This window comes from Belonocnema kinseyi, chromosome 3, assembly GCF_010883055.1.
Source record: "Belonocnema kinseyi isolate 2016_QV_RU_SX_M_011 chromosome 3, B_treatae_v1, whole genome shotgun sequence".
NCBI lineage: Eukaryota > Metazoa > Arthropoda > Insecta > Hymenoptera > Cynipidae > Belonocnema > Belonocnema kinseyi.
This window is the reverse complement of record NC_046659.1, coordinates 152,617,622-152,638,423: the sequence shown is the minus strand read 5'-3', so window position 1 is coordinate 152,638,423 and position 20,802 is coordinate 152,617,622. Positions and strand designations below refer to the sequence as shown.

At 27.4% G+C, this 20,802-nt stretch overlaps 2 protein-coding genes across 2 annotated transcripts in view; one reads left to right on the top strand and one right to left on the bottom strand.

The window, feature by feature from the left end:
- The window catches only part of LOC117169000 (hepatoma-derived growth factor-related protein 2), a 36,524-nt gene extending 31,200 nt beyond the window's left edge, over nucleotides 1–5,324 (bottom strand). The window contains exons 1-3 of the mRNA XM_033355034.1: nucleotides 5,267–5,324; nucleotides 5,050–5,119; nucleotides 80–344 (exon numbers count right to left, since the gene is read on the bottom strand). Coding sequence (XP_033210925.1) covers nucleotides 80–344; nucleotides 5,050–5,119; nucleotides 5,267–5,324 — 393 coding nt within the window. The remainder of the gene's footprint in view (nucleotides 1–79; nucleotides 345–5,049; nucleotides 5,120–5,266) is intronic.
- Nucleotides 5,325–10,646: 5,322 nt separating this feature from the next.
- Nucleotides 10,647–20,802, top strand: part of LOC117169312 (nuclear envelope phosphatase-regulatory subunit 1) — a 19,189-nt gene continuing 9,033 nt past the window's right edge. The window contains exons 1-2 of the mRNA XM_033355631.1: nucleotides 10,647–10,806; nucleotides 10,965–11,036. Of these exons, the coding sequence (XP_033211522.1) occupies nucleotides 10,779–10,806; nucleotides 10,965–11,036 (100 nt within the window). The 5' untranslated portion in view covers nucleotides 10,647–10,778. The remainder of the gene's footprint in view (nucleotides 10,807–10,964; nucleotides 11,037–20,802) is intronic.

The following is a 20,802-nucleotide window of genomic DNA, read 5'->3' as shown; positions in this document are numbered from 1 at the left end:
CAGTGACTTAATTAACGGCTTAATAGTTTACGAAACCCTTTCTTATATTTATTAAAAAGTAAAAAAGTGAGTTTTGTACCTGAATCAGATATTGTTGATGATCTTTGTTGCTATATATGGGGGGTAAACTGGGACTCCTTCTCCTCAGCGCTTGATGGATTTCAGTTTTATCTTGCAAATTGATGAGACTGCCCCCCGAAAAATCTAAACTTTTAAGACTCGGGGCACAAATTGCAGAATGTTCTGATGCGAGACTTCTCAGACTCACTGTACTCCCGTAGTGACGTTGCTCTTTGCCATTCAGTTCGGTCATACACATTCTTGTGCTGGTGGAGGGATAGGAGCTTTGTCAAAATTTGTTTTTTTCTTTAGATTGGTCTCAAATTGCAGTAGAAAAAAAAAAACAAAATACAGTGAAACTCTTCTATAACGCCCATTTTGGGGATGACGGTGGGTGGGAACTAAATTATTCTAGCCCGTTCTGCTTTTTTTTGTTCACGCCTGAGTGCTCGCTCCGAGTGACAACTGCAGATCCCGCGCACTCCGCGCAGCTCTTGTTACACCTACCTGCGCCGCGGCGTCAATTCTCGGAATAGCTATAGAAGGGAGAGCGATTGAAGGGTTTCACTGTACTTAACAATTTTACAAAACATTTAGAAATAAAAAAAAGTCTTCATATTAAGAACTTTGTTTGTTAGTTCCAGGCCTGAGATTGCCTAGATTGCTTGAGATTTTAAGGTCTTTTAAACATTTTTCGAAAGTTGTAAAGGATTTTATAGGTTCACCAATTATTTGAAGGATTTATGTGATTGTAAATATTTGAATGTATTTAACAAATATCAAAAGAATTTCAACATATTTATTAAACTTCTGGGAATTTCGAAGCATTTTGTAGGATTTTCAAATATTTCAAGCTCGGGTTCAAGGGATCGAGAGAAATTTAAGAAAGAAATTTAAATAAGTGAAATTTTCAGGGGTTGCTAGTGACTTCAAAGATTTTAAGGGACTTTAAGATATTTCAAGTAATTTTACCAAATTTAAAAGATTTGATTGAACCTTAATTTTGTGATATTTCAGAAATTTTATAAATTAAATAAAGATTTTAAGGGATTTCAAGGAATTTCTACTGATTCCTATAAAACTATGTTGAATTTCAAGGAATTTCAAATTTTTCAAGGAATGCTGAAGAATGGTGCATGCTTTTTAAGAATTTCTAGGAATTTTGACGAACTTCACAAGATTATAAAGATCTCAAAGGACCTCCAGTTATCTCAAAGGATTTACGGAATTTTAACTAATTTTAAGCAAATTTTAATTATTTTAAAGAAATTTCGAAAATTTCAAGGGATTTCAAAGATTTTTGTAAGATTTACAAACATTTCAAGCTCGAATTAAAGCATTTCTAGAAAATTTCAAGAAAGAAATTTAATTCTTAAGGAATTTTTAGCGATTCCTATCAGATTTAAAAGAATTTTAAGAGATTTAAAATATTTCAAGATATTTCAAAGAATTGCGCATTATTTCTAAAAATTACAAAGGATCGCAGAGAATTTCACAAGATTTTAAAGATCTTAAAAGGTTCCTCATTTATCTCAAAGTACTTACGAGATTTTAAAAGATTTTAAGCTAGTTTGACCAATTTTTAAAGTTTTCCAGAAACGTTGTAAATTTTAAGGTATTTTAAAGAATTTCACAAGATTTTAAGTTATTATAACAAATTTGATAAATTTTTAGGAGATTTTGAAAATTTTAATGAATTTTAGAGATTTTTGTAGGATTTTCAAACATTTTAAGCTCGAATTAAGGTTATTCTAGAAAATGTTAAGAAAAACATTTAATTACATTTTTAAAGTATTTTGAGCGATTCCTATAAGATTCCAAAGAATTTCACAAGATTTTAAAGATCTTAATAAACCTCCCGTTATCTCAAAGGATCTACAGGATTTTAACAGATTTTAGGCGATTTTATGAAATTTTAAAGAATCAAGCTCGATTTTAAAAATAACAAAATATTTAGAATTTTCGTGAATAGTCAAATTATTAAAAAAAAAAATAAACTTCAACTAATATGCTTGAATTTTCAATCAAAACAGTTGAAATTTGTCATTTTTACTTAAAAATTCAACTGTCTTGTAAAAAATTTAATAATTGAGTTGATTTTTTTTCTTTTTAACTGAAAAATCTTTTTTGGTTGAAAACTAAACTATTTTCTTGAAACTTTGCTTTTGTTATGGTTGAAAATTAACTTTTTTAATCCTAAAAATAAATATTTCAGTTTTGTTAGAAAATGAATCTTTTTTTCGTAAAAAATTCGTATTTTTGGTTTGAAAATTTTTTTTGGGCAAATTTGTAATTTTTCGTTTAAAAATGAGTTTTTTAGTTCGCAATTGAACACTTCGAATAAAAATTATTCTAGTTTGTTAAAAGTACAATATTTTTACTGGAAATTTCAGGAGTTTAAAGTTGAAAATATAAGTATTTTGTTGAAAATTCCTTCTTTTTTTGGTTGAAAATTTATCTTTTTTAGTTGAAAATTCAGGTACTTAGTTTAAAGATGAACTTGTTTGTTGGAAATTAATTTTTTTGGTAGAAGATTTATCTCTCTGGTTGAAAATGTAAATATTTTGTAGAAAAATGATCTTATTTAGTTAAAAATTCGTCTTTTTGGTTTAAACATTTATTTTTGTCGTAGCAATTTAATTTTTTTGTTTGTAAAAAGTGCTACTGTTTGATTAAAATTAATCGGTTTTGATTAAAAATTGGACTATTTGTTTGTTTTTTTTTAGTTGAGAATAAATTTTTTTATCTAAAAATGCTTAGCGATTCCAAAAATTCCAAGGGGTTTTAAGGTATTTCAAGAAATTTTGCAAGATTTGAAGGAATTTATTGAATCTCCAAAGATTTTAAAGATTTTAAAAGATTACGAAAATTTCAAATATTTCTAGGGATTAAATAATTATTTTGTGAGAGAACTTTAATAAATAAATTTTAAAAATTTATATTAAAGGGACTTGAAATGAATTCTACTCATTTTGATGAATTCGCACGATTTTCAAAGATTTCAATGGATTGTAAGTGACTTGAAAAAAATTTAGGGAAAAATATAAATTTTATTTCAGGGGATTTCTACTGATTTTAACGATTTCAAAAGATATGCGAGTTTAAAAAACTTTCAAATCATTTTAAAGATTTGAATTTATTTTTAAAGATTCCAAAGGTTTCCAAAGATTACGGGATTCAGGAATTTGATAGGAGCTCCAAGCATTTTATATATTTTAGGGAATTTTTTTTCAAGAATTTTTTATTTACAAGAAATTTAAGATGTTTTCTATTTTTAAATATTTCAAAGATTTAAGAGAAATTTAAAGAAATTTTGTATCCAATCTTAGGCCTGGTTGGTTTCTTGTTACTGTTAAGGGAACGTCCATTAACTACAGCTGGATGATTTTTCTAAATTTTAGACCCCGCCCACCCCCCCCCCTTTTTTTTCGTAGATTTAATATTCTTTTCTCAATATATCAAAAATATGCCAATTATTTTCAGATTTCACGAGGTTTCAAAGGATTTAAGGAGATCTAAAAGATTTCCAGTAATTTGAAAGTATTCGAAATATTTTAAGGCATTACAAAAGCTTTACGGAATTTTAGAGGACTCCAAAGGATTACAAGAGTATTTAAAGATTTTATATGTTTAAAAAAAACGTTTGAGAGTTAAAAAAATATGTACGGATTTCAAACGATTTCAAAAGATCCGAAAGTATTTCGAAGGATTTTGAGAAGTTTGTGGAGATTTTAAGACATTTCAAAATATTTATAAATAAAACATAAGATTTAAAGGAATTTCAAAGGATTTCTGAAAAATATGATTTTAATGGGATTTAGAATATTGAGAAGGATTTTAAGGATTTCATGAGAGTTCTAAAGATTTCAGGAACTTTAAAAAGATTTGCAAGGATTTTTTTAAATTTCAAAAAATTTAACGGAGTTTTAAAGGGTTTTTTGAATATTATAAGGGCTTTTAAAAATTTTGAAGAATTTGAATGGGGTTAAAAGTTTAAAATAAATTGTAATATATTGTAAGTGATTTAAGGGGATACTATGGATTTTTAAGGATTATAAGGTAATTTTAGAGATATTGAGAGATTTTAAAATAAGTCAGAAGAATTCAAAGATTTCAAAGGATTGCATGTGATAACGAAGTACTTTCACGAATTCTGAAGGTTATCAGAGGAATTTAATACTTTCAGATTTAAAAGGATTTTGAAGGATTTATCCGATTTTAAGAGATATAAAGATATAAAGTCCATGGATTTTAGAGAATTTCATATGATTTAAAAATACTTCGCGGGATTTCAAGAATTTTAACAGAATTTCAGAGATTTTAAGGGATTTCCAGGGGTTTAAAGAATTTTGATGGGATTTTGAAGATTTAAAGGATTTTTTTACAATCTTGAAAGGATTTTAAAGGATTATGTACAATAATAATGAAATGCAGCGGATTTCAAAGAATTTTTGCATGATTTATATTAAATTTTAGGGTTTTTACGAATTTTTAAAAAGAATTTAGGGGATTTCAAAGGATTCCCCGAGATTTCATGGAAGGTTCATAACAGATTTCAAAAATGATTAAAAGGGATTTTAACGATTTTAGAGAATTTAAAATCATTTCGTCGAATTTCAAAAATTTTAACAAACGTTTAGAGATTTTTAGGGATATCTACAAGTTTTAAACGATGTTGGTGGGATTTTCAATATTTCAAGGATTTTTTTTTACAATTTTTAAGGGGTTTTAAGAAAGTTCAAAGTTAATTTTAACAGCCAAAAAAGGTGGCAATTAGCATATTTTTAGACAGAGGAAACTTACGTGAAGAAATCGTTAGATCCCCCGGCCCCAAGTAAGGATGCATGAGATTTTTTACGCCCCCCCCCCCCCTCATTAAAAATCCTTTCGTAATTAATGGATGTTCCCTAATAAGGATTTCAGTTTACAGGAATTCAATTAAAAAGTAAAAATACACTTTTTTGGTATTTTCAAATAATTTGAACTCACCGTATTGCGGTGCGGATCGGATCATTAAATTTGAGAGGGCCCCAATTTCCACTAAGTCTCGCCGTTTCTTCTAAACGAGAATAAATTCGCAGAGAAATAATGTTCGAAGATTAAAAATTAACTTTAATAATTTTTTTTTCGTAAACTGGAAATTTTTTCAAACTTTGGTTCCATCTTTTCCTTGGACAAAAAACAAGGAATTATAACATATTCTTACCTCTTTCTTTAGCCCATTGTAATTTCTTCTGTTCCAACAGTGATGTTCTCCCGATCATTTTCTTCAAAAGTGCACAAATTTTCGTTTGTCCAATTAAAAAAAAAAAAGGGGGCGGGGAAATGTTTGAATGGTGCGAGTCAAGCAACTAAAATGTCTACATCATTAAAATCATTACTATTTTTGATTGAAGCTACATTAACTTTCGTGTACAATATAGAACATAAATGTATATGTGTGTATCGTACTTGTCACGCGCTAAAAGAAGGTGAAAGTTGAGAGTGCACTTCCGGAAATCCCGGAAACTAAGAAGAATCGAATACCGGAGTTCATGGCAGGTCGTGTCAATATTTAAGACTGTTCACCGCGTGACTAGTCTCGAGGAAGTCGCGCCGGCACCCACCTTGCGAGGGTCACCATAGAAACCATAGAGTCACTCAGGGTCGATAATATTGACTCTGGATTCATTTGACGGTCATACCAGCAGAGGTCGATGAAACTTTCATTTCTATTTTTTTTCTATTTTTAGGGGTTCGTCGACCCGGACAAAGAAAATATGAAGAGAACTCCTAATTCACAACTCCTCATCATTCCTAACTCACAACAGGAGAGGAAGGAGGCGAAATGAGGGGAAGGCGAATACGGGAATCGGGAAATGAGAGGCGGGAAAGTAAGAGAGAATGAAATAGAGGAATTAAGGGGAAATGAAAAAGGGAAAGTAGGGAGAATAAAGGGAGGTACGTAGGAGTAATTAGAGGAGGTAAAGTAAGGAAAGTAAGCGGCAATTATGGGGGCGAGGAGGGAATGAGGGAGAGGCTGTACAGATAGTGAGGAGAAATAAGAAGAGAGTGAAGTAGTGAAAATTATCGGAGGAAAAAAAGAGAAATAGTAGGAGGGATTATAGGGGTTATCGGTTTAATAAGAGAAGTAAGCAGGGGAAATGAGGGGAAGGGAAGTAAAGGAAGTAAGGAAAGTGATGAAAAATTAGAAGGAGTAAGAAATGAGGAAATAAAATAAGGTGAGGAGAAGTAAGGGATAATAAGGAAAGAAGTAGGAGAAATGAGGGAGGAAAAAGTAGAGATCGTAAGGTGAAATTTGGAGAGGGGGATAAAGGAAACCAAGGATCGTAAGTAGGGGAAATGATAGGAGAAAAGTGAGGAAAGTAGGGAGAGTAAGGGAAAATAAGGAGAAGGAAAGTGGTGAAATACTGGAAATTATCGAAGGGACAAAGGAGAAATGGGAGGAGGGGAATATCGAAAATTTGAGTAAGGGAAGCAAGGGAAATTAAAAGGTCAATCAGGATAAATTATAGAATATCAAAACGCGGAAATCTGAGAAGGGTAGATAGTAGAAATAAGGGGAGAGATTGTGTAGGAAATTAGGGAAGGGAGAGTAAGAGGAAATAACCAGACGGGTAGTAAGGGGAAATAAAGGGACGTATGCAGGGGAAATGAGAGGAGTGGAAGTACGGACAGTGAGGGGAAATAATGTGTGGTAGGGAGAATGAAGGGTAATTAAGGGATGTAAGGAAGAGAAATTAGTGGGAGGAAGTGGGGGCAGTAAGCAGAAATGAGGAAAAGGGAAGTAGGAGATATGAGGGGAAGGAAGTAGAGATAGTAAGAGGAAATGAAAAGGTGAATTAGTGGAAAATATAGGAGAGCAAAAGGGGGAAATTGTGGGAGTATAAATGGGAGATAAAGAGGGGAAGTAGTGGAGCAGAAATAGGGGAAGAAAACGCTTTTTAGTAGTTGCAAGGTGCCTACTTTGACTAATTTTTTATTTATATTAAGGGTATGTGAAAGTTTATTTAAATTTAACAAAGTTTTATTATTGTCTTAAAATTTTGGAAAATGCTTTAAAATATATCAGGGCACGTCTGTCACTTTTCTCGGTTAAAAGTTAATTTATTTTTTAGTTGAAAAGGCTAATATTACATTTTTTATTCAAAATTAATCTCGTGTGGTTAAAAATTCTATCATTTGATTCAAAATATAAATATTTTGTGGAAGATTCGTTTAATTTTTGGTGGCAAATTAATTTATAAGCTGAAAATTTAATTGTTTCAATCTTAGTTAAAAATTGATCTTTTTAGTTTACAATTCACGTTTTTTAGTTGAAAATTCAACTAGCTGGTTAAATATTCACGCATTTTGTTAAAAATTCTTTTGATTTTATGAATATTTACAATCTGACTCTCTTTCTTATCTTTTCCTATTATAAATTCGTTCCTTACTCCCATCGCCATTCCTCCCATTGCTCTGCTTTTTTTATTCTTCCCCTTTACATTTTGAACTTGCCATTTGTGACCTCTTGGTAACCTTCCCCTTATTCTTTCCCATCCCTTTTCCTCTAGCAACATCTCCATCATAATTACTACATCCCATTTTGTCAAATTTGTCATAAACTCCCTATCCTTTCTCTCCAATCTTGCTATATTCCAATAACATATCTTCCATTCTTCCCTTTCTTCGTTTCTCGTCTGTTTTTGCTTCTTCCTATTTCTTATTTTCCTATTTCCCGTTCCTTCCTCTCCTAGTTTCCCGAAACTTCATTTTTTACTATCTCTTCTCTTTCTTCATACCAATCCCACCATACTTCGTCTATCTGTATTCTCACATACTTAACCCATGTTCTCTTTCCCTTTTTTCTTTCCTCTTCCGCTACTTTCCTAACTTATACTGCATCTTCCTTTCTTATCATGTCAAATCATTCTCCATTCTCTCCGACTTTCCATACAACATCCTCTGTTTTGTCAACACTTCTCTCTTATGTTCCCATTTCTTTAATTTCGCCAGTACCATTCTCTCCCCTTTTCGCTCTTCCCTTCCTACACTTCTCACTCCCTCCATCTCTACCTTAGCATCAATGCTTTCTATTACTTCTTCCACTCCTTCCTTTAGCTCCTTTTCCCTTAATCTTCTACCCTTTATCACTATTTTTCTCAGTCTTTCCTTCTCCGTATTCCCACTCTCGTCCCCACCTAAATGCCGGTTCAAGCTTTCTATTTCCTTTATCCTACCTCGCATCTTCACTACTTTTTTATTATTATCTTCCTGCTTCTCTAGTTTTTCTTCCAATGACTGCACTCTCTTTTCTGACTGTTGCCTGACTGCTTCCGATTTCTTTATTTCTTTTCGAAGTTAAGCCATTTCCCGCCTAATTTTCTTTTTTAATTCCTCTTCCCCTTTTCCTGATTTTCTTTGTAAATTCCCATTACTTCTAACATAACTTCCCGCATTTCTTTCAGTCTTTCCTCTTTCATCGGAACTTAAGTTTCATCTCCGTTTCCTTCAGTCCCCTTACTATTCTTCTCCTTCTCTTTACAATTCTGCCTTTCCGGCGGATATTTGGATATTTTAAGCTCGAATCGATATCTTCCTTCTCTTCCCTGCTACCCCTATCCCCTCTTTTTCTTTGGATAAAAGCCTCAATCGATTAATCGATCGGCTAAAATGTTATCTTTTTCAGTTAGAAATTCAAACACTTTGTTTAAAGTTGAACTATTTTATTAAAAATTAATATTTTTGTTGAGAATTTGATATTTATGGTTTAAACTTCAACTTTTTGGATGAAAATTTAATTACTTTTATGAAAATTGAACAAATTTATTAAAAACTTATCCTTTTTGGGTGAAAATTCAGCTGTTTTTTAAAAGAATTTAACAATATAGTTGAATTCTTTCTCCTCCTCGAATGAAAAATGATTTTTTGTTTGGTTGAGAATTTAACTTTCTTGATTAAAATTTCATATTGTCTGGTTAAAAATGACGCTGTTTGCTAAAAAATTAATCCTAATTAATCTGAAATAATCTGAAACACTTTATTTAAAAATTAATGTTTTTGTTTGAAGATTCTTCTCTTTGATTGAAAAAGAAACTATTTTTTGGAAACTTCGTTTATTTTTTGTTGAAAATTAACTTTTTTAATTGAAAATATAAGTATTCCACTTTTAGTAGAAAATTATTAGATTTTTAGTAGAAGCTTTCTCTGTTTTGTTTGAAAATTCAACTTTTTTGGTATAAATTTAATCGCTTTTGGATAAAAATGCAATTATCTGATTAAAATTATTCGGTTTTGGTTTTGAGGATTTTTTTGTGTGCAAATTTGTTCTATTTTCGGTTAAAATTAATTTTTTAAGTGAAAATTTTACTATTTTATTTCTTGCTTGTAAAATAATATTTTTAAACTTGAAAATAGAATACTGTTTGGTTAATACTTTAATTTTTCGGTAGAGAATTTATGTTTTTTAGGTGACTATGCAACTACAAATTTGGTTAAAAATTATTCTATTTTGTAGAATGTGCATAATTTTTACTTGAAATTTAGAAATTTGAAGTAGAAACTTTAACAATTTTGTTACTTTTTGGCTAAAAATGGACTTTTTGAGTTGAAAATTCAACTATTTAGACTAAAGATAAAATACTTTGATAAAACTTGATTTTCCTGGTTAAAAATTAACTTCTTTGGTTGAAAATGTAAATATTTTCCTAAAACTTCTGTTTTTTGGTCAAATATTAAGTTTTTTAACTGAAAATATAACTATTCTAGTTTTGGTAAAAAAAACATGTCTTTTTAGTTAAAAATTCATCATGTCGATAAAAAAATTAATCTGTTTTGGTAGAAATGTAATTTTTTGGTAAAAAAGCAACCGTTGTTGAAACTTAATCTTTTTGGCTGAAAATTGATTAATTTGGTTAAAAATCGAGTTTTTTAACTGAAAGTAAAACTATTCCAGTTTTTGTAACAAAATTTGTGTCTCAGTTAAAAATTCGTCTTTTTCATTTAAAAATTAATCTTTTCTATAAGAAATTAAATTTTTTGGTGGAAAATTAATTTTTTTTAACTGAAAATTTGACAATTCAATTTTTTGCTTAAAAATAATATTTTTCAGTTAAAAAGTTAACCATCTAGTTGCGAATTCATGTATTTTTTTAAAACATTGATTTTCTGATTAAATTAATATTTTTTGTTGAAAATTTAACTATTTGAATGAATATTATTCTATTTTGTTGAAAGTGCAATTATTTCATTCCAATTCCTGAATCCCAGAAACCTCGAATCCTGATAGTTTAAAGGTTTTTTGAATTTGAAATTAGAAATATAGAACAGTTGGTACCCACGCATGTATCGAAAAGGGCGAGTCTATTTAAAATGAAAAAATATGCACTTGTAATATTACCTTAGTAATGAATTATTTTAAAAAGGAGCTATTTTAGATTCAATTCAATCTATTTTTCAAAGTAAAAAACTTTCGTGAATATTTATCTGTATTATTATTGATAGTCTCTATTGACTTCAAAAAGGCCCGCCCTTTTAGGTACGTGCGCATGCGTGTGCAGTCTTGGAGATGCGCATCACGATGCGCACAACGCTAAAAAATCTTGAAGTGTTCTGCTGGTGACAGTAAACAGTCTAACCGATAATCACAGTAATCACTAATCATCGTTATTTGGTTCACTTTTTTGGCATATTCATTTTCAAATATTGCCGATTTTACGATAGAAATCACAGACAAAATGTCTTTAGATCAAACAGTGTGTGAAGGTAAATAAAAAAAGGTATATGTAGAATATTTGAGGTTATGTTGTCTGTCTACAGGCGTTAAAACATGAAAAATGCATAATTCTTATTAATATTATAAACGATAAATAGAAAATTAATGTCCATTAGTTACGAAATCGCCAATTTTTGTTTTTATTTAGATTTAAAAGCCTTCGAGAGGCGACTCACAGAGGTTATCTCTAGTTTACAACCAGCGACACTTCGATGGAGAAGTAAGCATATTCAAATATTTACTTTTTATCAATAATAATTATATCCTTTGAAACATTTTTCTCCTTTAAAAAAAAATATTTTTTTCTTATAAAACTAATATTTGCTGCACTTCAATCTTATTTTTAAATTGTTTAATTTTTTGTGAGCAAAGTTCAGAAATGGAAACAACCTGCCACTTCAAGCATAAATTTTTCTGTTTTCTGTAATCGAGAATGATTTAAAACTGCACACACAATTCAATAATGTTTTAATTTTATTTCAGTAGCTTAAGTTTTTAAGCAACATTTTTTTTATGTTTATTTAAATATTCGCAGGCCTTGAACTCATCACACACACACATTTTTTTTTACTTTTTCTTAAAAAATATTTTATAACTTTTTCACTAATTGACTAAAAAACAGTTGCATTTTTTACAAAAAAGATTAACTTTCTACAAAAAAATTGAATATTCAACCAAAAAGATGCTTTTTAACACAAGATATTAATTTTCGACAAAAAAATGAATTTGTAACCGACTATTAGAATTTTCGACATTGAAGCTAATTTTTCTGAAGAGAATATTAATTTTCTACCAAAAAAGACGAATTTTGAACAAGATACGTAAATTTTTAACAAACTAGTTGAATTTACAACCGAGAAGATTAATTTTCCTTTAAAAAAAGTTCAATTTTCAACAAAATACATACATTTTTAACTAAATAGGTGATTTGTTAACCAAAAAATTTACTTTTCTGCCAGAAAAGTAGAATTTTCAATAAAGTACATAAGTTTTTAATTAAATAGTTGAATTTTCAACCAAAAAGGTTCATTTTCTACCAAAAAAGGAGATTTTTCAACAAAATAAATAAATTTTTAACTAAGTAGTTAAATTTTTAACAATAAAGCTTTATTTTCTAATAGAAAATATGACTTTTCGAAAAAATGCATAATTTTTTAACCAAGAAGATTAATTTTTAATCAAGAATACTAATTTTCTCATAGAAAAGACGACTTTTCATCAAAATATAGAAGTTTGAAGCCAAATAGTTAAATTTTCAAACAAAAAGATTCATTTTCTACCAAAAAGGTGGATTCTCAACAAAATACAAATATTTTAACTAAAAAGTTAAATTGACATCACTGAATATTAATTTTCTTTACAAAAGACGAATTCTTATCAAAATACATACATTATTATCCCAATAATTTTAAATTTGCAACCAAAAACATTAATTTTGAACCCAGAATATTAATTGTCCACCAGAAAAGACAAATTTTTAACAAAATACGTAATTTTTTGAATAGATAATTAATATTTTAAAAATAAAGCTTAATTTTCGAAATAGAATATTTAATTTCTACAAAAAAGCAATAAATTCTGAACAAGATACATAAATTTGTAACCAACTTGTTGAATTTACAACCAAGAAGATTAATCTTCTCTGGAAAACTCGATTTTTCAACAAAATGAATACATTTTTAACCAAATAATTGAATTTTCTTCCAAGAATATTAATTTTATACTATAAAACATGACTTTCTAACAAAATATATTAATTTTTAACTAAATAGTAGAATTTTCACGAAAAAAAAATTTTTCTACAAAAAAAGACGAATTTTCAACCTAAAAGTTAAATTTTTTGCCAAGAAAGACGATTTTTCAAAAAAGTACATACAATTTAACGAATTAGTTCAATTTTCAATAAAGAAGCTTAATTTTTTACTAGAAAAGATGATTTTTGGACAAATTATATACGTTTTTAATAAAATAGTAGAATTTTTAACCAAGAATATTAATTTTCTACTAGAAAGCGTGACTTTCCAAAAGAATATATACATTTTTAACCAAAAAGTTGAATTTTCAAATAATAAGATTAAGTTTCTACCCAAAAAGATGAATTTTCAACAAAATACATATATTTTTAACAAAATAGTTCAGTTTTCAACCAAAAAGATTAATTTTTAAGTAAAGAGTTGAATTTTAAACCAAGGGTTCTAATTTTTTACTAAAAAGGATGACTTTTCAATCAAATATATAAATTTTTCACCAAATAGTTGAATTTTCACGCAAAAAAATTATTTTCTAAAATAATACGAATTTTCAAGAAAATGCATAAATTTCAGATCAAATTGTTGAATTTTCAACCAAAAAGTTTTACTTTCTACCAAGAAAGACGATTTTTCAAAAAAGTACCTGAAATCTTACAAATTAATTGAGTTTTCAACCAAAAAGTTAAATTTTGTACCAAGATAGACGAGTTTTCGACAAATTACATAAATTTGTAACCAAATCATTGAATTTTTAACAATGAAGCTTTATTTTATAATAGGAAAGATGACTTTTCGACAAAATACATACATTTTTATTAAAATAGTCGAATCTTCTACAAAGAATTAAAATTTTTTACCAAAAAAGACGAATTTTCAACAAAGTATATAAATTTTAAACACTTATTTGAATTTTTTAACATTAAAGCTTTATTTTATGATAGGAAAGATAACTTTTCGACAGCATGCATACATTTTTAACCAAGTAGTCGAATTTTCTACAAAGAATTTTAATTTTTTACGAAGAAAGATAAATTTTTAACAAATTATATAAGTTTCTAATCAAGTATTTGAATCTTAAACCAAAAAGTTTTATTTTCAACCTAGAAAGACGATTTTTCAAAAAGATACATAAAATTTCACGAATTAGTTGAATTTTCTACCAAGAATATTATTTTTCTACCAAAAAACATGTATTTCTAACAAAATTGATTAATTTTTAACCAAATAGTTGAACTTACAACCAAAAATTTTAATTTTCTACCAAGAAAGAGGAGTTTTAAACAAAATACATCAAGTTGTAACCACGCGGTTGAATTTTTAACAATGAAGCTTTATTTTATAATAGCAAATATGACTTCGACAAAATAAATAATTTTTTAACAAAATAGTTGAATTTTCACCAAAAAATATTTTCTACAAAAAAACAAACGAATTTTCAACAAAATGCAAAAACTTCTAATGAAATAGTTGAATTTTCAACCAAAAAGTTTAATTCTCTACCAAGGAAGAGGAGTTTTAAACAAAATACATAAATTTGTAACCAAGTAATTGCATTTTTAAGAATGATGCTTCATTTGTTAATAGAAAAGTTTACTTTTCGACAACATACATACATTTTCAACCAAGTAGTCGAATTTTCTATCAAGAATTAAAATTTTTTACCAAAAAAGACGCATTTTCGACAAATTACATACATTTTTAACAAAATAGTTGAATTTTCAACCAAGAAGATTAATTTTCTCTGGAAAAGCCGATTTTACAACAAAATGCATGCATTTTTCACCAAATAATTGAATTTTCTTCCAAGAATATTAATTTTATACTATAAAACATGACTTTCTAACAAAATATATTAATTTTTAACGAAATAGTGGAATTTTCACAAAAAAAAAATTTTTTCTATAAAAAAAAAGACGAATTTTCAACCTAAAAGTTAAATTTTCTACCAAGAAAGATGAGTTTTCAACAAGATACATAAATTTGTATCCAAGTAATTGAATTTTTAACAATGATGCTTTATTTTTTTTCTAAGAAAGTTGACTTTTCGACAACAAGCATACAGTTTCAACCAAAAAGTTTTATTTTCTACCCAGAAAGACTATTTTTCAAAAAAGTACATACAATTTAACGAATTAGTTGAATTTTCAATAAAGAAGCTTAATTTTTTTACTAGAAAAGATGATTTTTGGACAAATTACATACATTCTTAACAAAATAGTAGAATTTTTAACCAAGAATATTAATTTTCTACTAGAAAGTGTGACTTTTCAAAAGAATATATACATTTTTAACCAAATAATTGAATTTTCTACCAAGAATATTATTTTTCTACTAAAAAACATGTATTTCTGACAAAATTTATTAATTTTTAATCAAATATTTGAACTTACAACCAAAAAGTTTAATTCTCTACCAAGAAAGAGGAGTTTTAAACAAAATACATAAATTTGGAACCAAGTAATTGCATTTTTAAGTATGATGCTTCATTTGTTAATAGAAAAGTTGACTTTTCGACAACATGCATACATTTTCAACTAAGGAGTCGAATTTTCTATCAAGAATTTAAGCTTTTTACCAAAAACGTTTTTTAAGCAAACAGTTGAATTTTAAGGCTTAAGAATAATAATTTTTTACTAGAAAGGACGACTTTTCAACGAAATATATAAGTTTTTTACCAAATCACAAAAAAAAAGGAATTTTTACCAAAATTCATAAATTTTAAATTAAATTGTTGAATTTTCAACCAAATAGTTAAATTTTCTACTAAGAATTAAAATTTTTTAAGAAAAAAAGACGACTTTTCAACAAACTGCATAAATTTCTAATCAAGTAGTTGAATTTTCAACCAAAAAGTTTTATTTTCTACCAAGAAAGACGATAATTTAAAAAAAAAACATAAACTTTGACGGATTAGTTGAATTTTCAACCAAGAAGATTAATTTTCTACTAGAAAAAATGATTTTTCGACCAATTACATACATTTTTAACAAAATAATGGAATTTTCAACCAAAAAGATTAATCTTTAAGTTAAGAGTTGAATTTTAAACCAAGGATACTAATTTTCTACTAGAAAGGATGACTTTTCAACAAAATATATTAATTTTTCACCAAATAGTTGAATCCTTAAACAAAAAGGATTTTTTTAAATTGTGAATTTTACTAGTTTGTTGCAAACTTGTTATATTTTTGTTTAAAAATTAAATTTTTCCTGTGTAAATTTAACTATTCAATTTTTGGCTGAAAAATATGTATTCCTTTTTAGTTGAAAGCTCAATTTTATTTTTTGAAAATTCATATATTTTGTTAAAAGTGCAATATTTTTACTGGAAGTTAAGAATTAAAAATTTAAGTATTCGGTTGAAAATTCCTTCTTTTTTGGTTGAAAATGTATATTTTTTTAGCTGAAAATTCAAGTTTTGGTTTGCAATTGAACAACAAAAGACAAAAATTTTTATCTAAATAGTCGAATTCTCGACAAACGAGATTAATTTTCAACCAAACAGTTTCATGTTTAATCAAAAGCATGAGCTTTCTACAAAAAAGTTGAATTTTCAATTCGATTTATGTTTTTTGACACAGAATAAAAATTTTCTACAAACAAAATTAATTGTCAACAAAATACATACAGTTTTAATCAGATAGTTGATTTTTCAACCAAGATTTATTTTCTATCAGAGAGTACGAGTTTTCAACAAAATAGATAAATTTTTAATCAACAATTTTTGGATTTTTAACCAAGAAGTTTAATTTTTAACACAGACATTGCGAATTTTTTTATTTTGGACTATACACTTTAAATTTCTTAAATTTCACTTGAAAATTCTTATGACACTTTTTTCATTATTTTTTACCTTTAAGCATTTAAAAAAATTTCTGATTTGGAACAGAGAATTTTGGAAAAGAATTATAATTCTGATTTGAAAGATTAGATAATTCTTGGTCATCAGAGTTAAAATTCTGATTTGAAAGAGAGAATTTAGTAAAAAGAAATCTAAATTATACTTCTTTATGTTCTAAATGGAAAATTATAATTCTTTATAGAAATGACCTGTTAAAAAAGTGAAAATACTGTTATTCTTATTTAAAAGAAATTTTTTTAATTTAAAGAAATTCTGATTTAGAAAAAGAAATGTTCAAAATCTGATGAATTCTGTAGTTGGAGCAGGGATTTTTTCATTCCCCTTCTTCTAAATCCGAATTATAAAATTCCTTTCAAAAATTTCCATTTCATGTAAAAAAATTTCGCGAAGAAAAATTATAATTTTTTTACGGAAACTGCCTATCCTAAAATAAAAATTATAATTCTTTATAAAATAGGCCTAATCCAAGTAAGGATAATTGTGAATCTTAAAATTTGAAATTTAACTATTCCATTTTTTAATTGAAAATTGATGATTCTGTTTGAAAATTCAACCTTTTCTGTTTTTAAATTCGTCATTTTATGTTGAAAATTCAGCTATATTAGAAAAAATTAATCTTCTTGGTGGAAGATTTATGATTTTAGTTTATTCAACTAAAATTGAACTATTTTATTTTTACAAAATGTTGTGGCTTAAAGTTAATTTTTTTAACTGAAAATTTAAGTGTTTAATTTTGTGGCAAAATTTTCAGTTCTTGTTTGACAATTCATGTATTTTGTTGAAAATTAATTTGCTTTACAGGAAGTTCAACAATTTTGAGGAAAAGTCATTTTTTTATTGTTGAAAATTTAACTTTTTTTTAAATTCGTCAGCTTGGGTTAAAAATTTAACTATATTGGTGAAAACTCATATTTTTTTGTTTGTTGAAAATTTATAGTTTTAAGCTTAAAATTAAACTACTTTATTGAAAGTTAAACTAGCTTGTTAAAAAATCAGTTTGCTGGTTGAAAATTTTGGATTTTATTTTTTTGAAACTAAAAGTGAACTATTCTATTGAAAATTCGTCTTTTTTGGCTTAGAGTTAATTTTTTATCAAAATTTGCCTTTCTTATTTGAAAATTCATGTATTTTGTTAAAAAAGTTTTGTACAAAATTAGGATTCTTGCTTGAAAATTGAGTTTTTTGGTATGAAAATTGAACTATTTTATTGAAAATTCGTTTTTGTAGGTAAAAAATTTATTTTTGAAATTGAAAATTCGACTTTTTGGTTGAAAATTCATGTACTAGGTTAAAAATTTGTATTGTTGAGTCAAAAAATGATCTCCTTGGTTAAAAATTCCTGGTTTTGTTTGAAAGTTAATCAATGAATAATCTACCAAGAGGATTACTTTTCTACAAAAAAAAATGAATTCTAAACAAAATACATCAATCTTCGACTATGAAGAACATTTTTCTATCAGAAAAGACGAATTTTCAACAAAATACATAAATCTGTAACGAGATTGTTGAACATTCAACCAAAAAGATTAATTTTGAAAACAAAATATTGATTTTCTACCAGAAAAGACAGCTTTTCAACAAAATACATAAATTTTTAACCAAATAGTCGAATTTTCGAGAATGAAGCTTTATTTTCTGAAGAAAATATTAATTTTCTACCAAAAAAGAGGAATTCTGAACAAGATAAAAAAGATACAGGATAGAAAGAGTCAAATTTTTAACAAAACACATAAATTTTTAACTAAAAATTTTAATTTTTCTATAGAAAAGACGAAGTTTCGACAAAATACTTAAGTTTCTAATCAAATAGTTGAATGTTTCAACAAAGAATACAAAAATTTTTACTAGGAAAGACGACTTTTAAACAAATATATAAATTTTTAACCAAATAGCTATTTAAAAAAAATCTTCTACCAGAGAAGATGAATTTTTAACAAAATACATCAATTTTAAGTCAAAAGTTCAATTTGCATCACTGAATATTAGTTTTCTATCGCAAAAGAGATTTTTCATCAAAATACATGTTTGACAATAATAATTCATGTATTTTTTATCGTTTTTTAAATTAAAAAATTAATTTTCCGAATTTTTGGTAAAAAATTATCCTTTTTGCTTAAAAATGCATGTTTTTAGTTGAAAAGTAATCTGCTTTACAGGAAGTCATTAATTTTGTGAAAAAGTCATTTTTTTATTATTAAATTTTTTTTCAATTCGCCTTTTTGGTTGAAAATTGTGGATTTTAGTTTCTCAACTAAAAGTTAACTTTTTTATTGAATTTTTTCTTCGCCTAAAGTTAATTTTTTATCAAAATTTTCCTTTTTTATTTGAAACTTTATATTGTTGAAATTAAGCTTTGTGTTTTTTTTGTATAAAATTAGAATTTTTGCTTGAGAATTCATCTTTTGGGTTGAAAATTGATATATTTGATTGAAAACTCGTTTTTTTTTAGTAATTTTTGGAATTGAAAATTCGACTTTTTGGTTAAAAATTCCTATACTCTGTTGAAAATTAATCTTCTTGGTTACAAATGGAGTTTCAACAATTTTGTTAAAAAGCAATTTTTTTATTGTTGAAAATTGAACTGCTTTGTCGAGAAATTGTCTTTTTGAGTTGAAAATTAAACTATATTGCTAACATTTTTTGTTGTTTTTTTTTTAATTTATCTTTCTTGTACATTTTTTATTTTAGTTTTTTAAATAAACTTTAAGTATTTTCTTGAAAATAAGTTGTTTTTTGTTTTGTTTAATGTAACATTTTTAAACTTAAAAATAAAGTTTTTGCATAAATCTGCCTTTGTTAGTTAGAAATTCATGTATTTTGTTGAAATTTCGTTTTTTAAATAGAAAATTAATTCTTTTGGTTAAAAATTCATGATTTTGGTTGCCAAATTCAAGTATATATTGGAAAAAGTCCATGTTTTTAGTTGAAAATTTATCTTTTTTAGTTCAAAATTCAACTACTTAATTGAAAGTAGAACTTCTTTGTTAGAAAGTCAGTTTACTGGTTGAAAATTTTTATTTTAGTTTTTTTAAAACTAAAATAAAACTGTTTTTTTTTTTAAATTTATTTTTTTAAATTTATAGTTAATTTTTTACTGAAAATGTAAAAGCTTAATTTTTCGTCAACATTTGTATTTCTTAGTTGAAAATTCATATAATTTGTTGAAAATTTGCTTTTTTTATTGTTTTGTACAAGATAAGTATTAAAGATAAGTAATTCATATCAATTTATTATAGTTTTACGTTAAAAAAAAATTTTTAACCTAAAAACTACAAATAACGCTGAGATTTTGAACCGGGGGGGGGGGCAACTCTCTTTTTATTATAAATTATAAAATAGACATATACAAAAAAACTATATGTATGTCTTTGGTGTCGGTCACAGAAGACGGCCGGATATTAACTCCCATATATTACAACGCTGCTGAAGGCTGGTGACCTTCTCAGCATGAAAACAAAAACACAAACCCAAGACGACTCTCGGTTCCAGTTCTACTTCCCCCATCTCCCAACCCTCCCTTATTAACTTAAGTTTTGGTGGGACTGACGTTATAAGTACAATGTCCACCATATGACGATTTGCTACTTAACTTTGACATGATTTCGACTCAGAAAATAAACTTATTGCATAAAGGTGATAGTTGGGCGTATAATCTAAACAAAAATACAAACTACAAAATAGCCTCGGAAAGGACTGGAACTTTAATTGACAAAAGGCATGTACACGGAAAGTCTAAAGGTCATGTTTTAGGCGACGAATGGAGACTAGGTGTTTAGAATGCTAGGAGCTTGAAGGGGGTTGAAAGGCCGATTTGAAATATGGTCCGAATCAGACAGTGAATCACATGGTAAACAAGGAGTAGGTCTGATTTTGAATGAAAGAGCAAAGCAGAATCTCGGAGACCATGGTTTTGTATCTCCCAGACTGCTGTGGGCTAGAATGAAAGTAGAAATCAGAAGACTATTTATCATAGCATGCTACGCGCCAGTTGATAGTGATCACTCCTTCTGGGACACTTTAAATGACACAATAAACATTTGCGAACCTGGGGAAAGAATAATTCTACTAGGAGACATGAACGGTTGGGTGGGCATCCAAAAATCAGGATACAGAAAGAGTACTAGGCAATTTTGGGGATGCAAGACCAAACTATAACGGAGATAAATTAGTTGGTATATGCTTAGAACGGGGTCTGTTTATTACAAATACTTGGTTTAGGCATAAAATGATTCACATGACACCTGGTCTAAAGGAAATAGTCGCACTATAACTGACTTTGTTGTTGCGGATGAAAGACTAAGAGAGTTAGTCAAAGATACAAGAGTCGTGAGGGGTCCTGAATGCAATACTGATCATTACCTTCTGATCTCAAAA